General features: G+C 35.7%; 1 protein-coding gene across 1 annotated transcript; it reads right to left on the reverse strand.

Moving 5' to 3' along the window:
- Window positions 1–3,519: 3,519 nt before the first annotated feature.
- LOC126497589 (olfactory receptor 1052-like) lies at window positions 3,520–4,458 on the reverse strand. Its single transcript, XM_050135701.1, has one exon. The coding sequence runs from the start codon at window positions 4,456–4,458 to the stop codon at window positions 3,520–3,522; it is 939 nt and encodes a 312-aa protein (XP_049991658.1).
- Between the last annotated feature and the right edge of the window lie 500 nt (window positions 4,459–4,958).

The following is a 4,958-nucleotide window of genomic DNA, read 5'->3' on the forward strand; positions in this document are numbered from 1 at the left end:
TTTCTCCAAGTGTGATATTTACGATCAGGAGAATCACAGTTTCTGTCAATTATAAAAGAAAGCAATGCAAAGATTTAATAATAATTTACTTTTCAGCTATATAACCAAACATAGTATTCTAAGACTCAAAGCTATGACTTTCTACTGTATATCTTTATGAGTGAGTGGGGAAGTTTTTAATCTTATTGGTATTGCTCCAAATAGTTTCCTTAAAACCACAAATGCATTATCACATACAGAATGCCACATTGCACAGGGCTCAAAGCTTAATTCTTAATTTTTTTACTAAAGGATATATCCTCATATTTTTGCATAGTATTAATATCCCAATATTTAAAAACTGTTACAAGTATTCCTTTCATGAATTGGCTACTTAAATATATTTTAAAAATTATTATTCTCTCCTATAATACATCCCAACCACAGCTTCTTCTTCCTCCATTCCTATAACCTATAATGTTTTGAAAACTATATACTCATGCATTTAGGAATACCTACACACATGTAACAAAATTTTAAAAATTATGAATTTGAAACAGAGCAAGGTGGAGTCTAAGGGAGAGTTTTGATGGAGGGGATGTATCAAGATTTATTTTAGAGATAAGCCCATTAAACCTCTTAGGATTCAGAAAGATTCACTATGGCAGGTGAAAACTGGCTGAGGAAAGGGATCTGAGGGGTAAAACGAACTGACTGATTCGAGCACGTCCTAGGTGTTTCTGTATTCCTTGGGAAAAGGGGGGAATGAAAGGAAGAAGTGAAGAAATAGAGGCCTTTCTCAACAAAACTTTCAGTTTATAAAGGCATACAGACAAGTTAGCAATTCCACAGGAAGTAACATTTATATCAAGCATGCATTTGCACAAAGACACAGAAAACCAGTGGATCTGACAAGGAGTCACCTTATATCCCAGAGTGGGTGTGGCTGTGAAGCTTCCCAATGGCTGGGAGCACAGCCTTGGTATCCATGCTGACCTTTAGGCTTGATGTATTAGTGTCTGGTTGGTTGAGTGAAAGGGGATCTCTTTGGGGGATTTTTCTTTTGACTCCAGCAGAGTGCCCAAGTGACAAATTTTCTCTCTGATGCTAGTTTTAGTGACTCAGGTTTTTTTTTCCTGTATAAACAGTTAATTTTCTGGGTTATGATCTTATGTTAACTGAAACCAAGGTGAAGGGTAAATACAGAATATTAGTAATTTGTTAAGTTAAAACAGAAGACCAGTAGATTACACCTTCCTGAGTTTGCTATTAGAGCAAATATACTCCCTCCTGTTTGGGGCTTCTTCCTTATCAGTGAATACTGTCAATAAAGAAAGTTGTGGAAAACTAGTTTTATGTAGATTTGGTCTGTGAGAACAAAGGTTTGACTGCTCAAGTGCTTTCATGCCAGGGCTTCACTGTGTGGAAAAGGTACCCTGTTGCCCTCCTAAAAAGTCAGGTTTATACACTGCTCGGATACTATAGAAGGAAGAAATGCCATGACTTCACAATACAGAATTGTCTACAGAATAGACAATGACTTATCCAAAAAAAAAAAAAAAAAACGGTGTTCCCACAGTTCTGCAAAGCATGTTCCTCCATATGAAGTGTCCAAACTCCCGTGGATTAGTTCAATAGATCTGTCAACTGCTCATTTACTGAATAATACTTGTGCAGTAAATACTTGTGGGCTCACCACATAAATGGAAGGGAGGATAAAGTAATTATGTTATAATTTAAACAACAAAAGAAACAATTTAAAAGAAGATGAAAGTTATTCCATATCACCGATTTCTTCAATAAAGAAATACTAAATACCTTTTATATGATGGAGATTTTCTTATAAATACAGGGACAATAGAGTTGAACAAGATAAAGTAATTTTGTCACAATGATAAGTATCCAGAAGTGGAGATAGAGGTGGAAAACCTTGCACCTCCTCTAATGTCCAAGGAACATCAGATAAAATAGAATGAAAAGACAACACGGGGAGGAAGACAGAGACGAGTACTACGGATTACTTTCTACCGGACATGACATAGTGCTGCAATCATGCACACAGAGAAGAAGTGGCAATTTGTGCAAAAATAGCACAAAATAGTTGGACAAGAAGAAATTTGGGAGAAGTTGAGAACAGTTGTAGGATTTTTGCAATAGAGTTAGTAATAGTGGTAGCCAATAAGTGAAAGTAATTAGGGAATTCATAAGATTACAATAAAGTCTATGCCTACATTAAACTGTTAAAGGTTAAAGGGAAAATCTATTGTTTACTAAATATTGAAATTTCGATTGTTCTAAATGAGTTATGGCATAAAAATATAAAATAAGTGCTATTTATTAATGTTAAGTGGAAGAAGGCTTATTTATAAGCATAAAACATTGTCTTTGATTTTCATCTGTCCGACTTTTGTAATGTTTGACTTGTGTTCTGTGCTCACATCCTTTGACTTGACTTGTTTCATCTGTAAAATTGTCTAGCCATGAGGAGCTATAATAAAGAAATATAAATACAGGTTACTTCTGCAATCAGTTCTTCTCAATTATAAATTTTTATATGATTTTTATTCTCCTCTTCAACTCTGTTCTTGAAGAAAAGCGACAATCCTATTTTAAAATAGCCAGTGCTGGAAAATGGAGTCAATCAATTATAGAGAATATTAGATGTTTCAGAACATCATTTAAGAATGAAATGTAGATACCATTGACAGGAAATTACTGAAGAGAGGATTTCTGAGATTCTTCAAGGGGAAAAAAACCTGTTTGACTGTTCTTAGCTATATTAAAGGCCGAGTTTGTGAGAACAGGAATGGTACTAATCCATTCTTTGTGGCATCTTCACTTAATGAAGGAGAGAAACTACCATGAGACCTTTCCATGTGAGGTTTTATTGTTGTTAGAGAACAAGAAAGACAAGCTCAAGTTTTGAATAAAACAAACACATTAGAATCATCCAATCAGCTTCTAGTGATGTACTAAATGTCATTTTTTTCACATACAAATTCCCTCTTCTGTCTTCCTTTCCACCATTAAACTAGGTATACAGATTTGTGTATAGCTGTGGACAAAGTGGATATTTTATGAGTTTGAAATTAATGCAGAAATACATCTTTGTCTATGTCCCATCAGTAACCGTAGTGCAGTTCTTGGAGCTACTCACATATATCTCCAAAGAACTTACAATCACCAGGGGCTGGGAAAAGCTGGGGAAGAGAGGGTTCCTGTGTTATTAGGAAAGGGCAATCTGCAATCTTGTTATATTATATACAATAGGGTAATGTATATAATAACATACATATGGCATGTGTGCCATGTACATATGTAATAAGAAAAACATGATGAGCATTTAGTTAATGCTAATAAAAGCATTAAATATTAAACTATTAAATATTAAAGGTCTACCATGAACGCATATTTGAAAAAAAAAAAAACCTGCTTTCAAAATTACTGACTTGCCCCTACTTGAAACCCTGTGGGAACTTAATGATATTTTAGTCTATAGAATCAAGAAGTGTGTCTTAAACACCTGTCTGGGAATCCACATCACTGAGAAAACACTTTTCTTTTAATCATTCTTCTCATGGCTTCTTTGGCCTCTCTGTTTCTCATGCTATATATCAAGAGATTCAGTACTGGCAGCAAAAGTGTATAAAACACAGAAATGATCTTTTCTATATCCTGTGGGAAGCTTGAGCTGGTTCCCATGTAAGTAGATATTACTGTTCCGTAGAAGAGCGTTACTACCGTTAGGTGGGAGGCACATGTAGATAAAGCCTTATAACTTCCCCTGGCAGAATGTATTTTCAGGACAGTAATAAGAATCCCTAGGTAGGAGCTAATTACTATCAAAAATGTAATTACAGAAGTAGCCCCAGAAATAACAATGAATAAAATTTCACTGTGGCGGGTATCAGAGCAGGAGAGCTGAAAGAGCAATGGAATATCACAGAAATAGTGGTCAATGGCATTGGGTCCACAGAAAGTCAGCTTGAGAAGGCTCCTCAAGTGGGTGAGTGAGTTGGCACAGCCTAGCAGGTAAGAGGCAGACACCAGATAGATGCAAAATGTGGGGGTCATGAGACCTCTGTAGTGAAGGGGACTGCAGATGGCAAGATACCTATCATAGGCCATTGCAGCCAGGAGGAAGCATTCTGCAGTCAGAAACAGGTTTACAAAGGAATACTGTAGGAGGCAGCCATGGTATGAAATCGTTTTTTGACCTAACAAGTAGTTTATCAGCATTTTGGGAAGAAAGACCGATGAATAGCAGAAATCCAAGAAAGCCAAATGGCTAAGGAAAAAGTACTTGGGGGAATGAAGCTGGGCAGTAGCTAAAATTATTAAGATAATCCACAAGTTGCCTACAACAGTAATGACATAGAGTAAGAAGAACAGCACAGAGAGTATAGTATTCAGTGCAGGATCATCCGTTAGTCCTAGGAGGATAAATTCAGTCGTCACAGTCAAATTTCTGTCAGCCATTGATATGATTTCTTTATGGGGGATCTGCAAAGAACCAGAGGAAAAAAATAGATGACCAGAGGGCACAGTTTATAATCATGAAATCACCCTATCCACATCTTTTAAGAATGTCAAAATATCATCATCAGCTATAATAATCCAAATTAAATTAAAATTAGCTGAGTGTGAAGTTAGCTTTTAAAAACATTAAATTGACTCTCATCAAGGAATTGAAATTAGCACTATGTGTCATAAGAAGGAAGACGTAGGGAAGTGCAATACTCTTTGGAAGACAGAGTAAGAATCAGGTCTTTATTTTTTTTTTTTTCCCGGTAGAGAGTTCAGTCGATGGGTAATGGGTAACAGAATATTCTAAATTTCCAGAATGAGAAAGATGAGCTTCACCTCCCAAGGGTTAATAACTACTGTGGATGAATAAAAAAGCAAGCAATGAAAGTTTTATCAACATTAACCATGTAGGTTAGGACATCTAAAAATTGTTCTCTATCACATAAGTTAAA

Source organism: Alexandromys fortis, unplaced genomic scaffold (genome assembly GCF_014885135.2).
Source record: "Alexandromys fortis isolate MF-2015 unplaced genomic scaffold, M_Fortis_MF-2015_v1.1 scaffold_23, whole genome shotgun sequence".
NCBI lineage: Eukaryota > Metazoa > Chordata > Mammalia > Rodentia > Cricetidae > Alexandromys > Alexandromys fortis.

What these genes read in the sequence shown, in the direction of transcription:
- LOC126497589 (XM_050135701.1), bottom strand. Translation starts at nt 4,458, where the DNA reads ATGGCTGACAGAAATTTGACTGTGACGACTGAATTTATCCTCCTAGGA.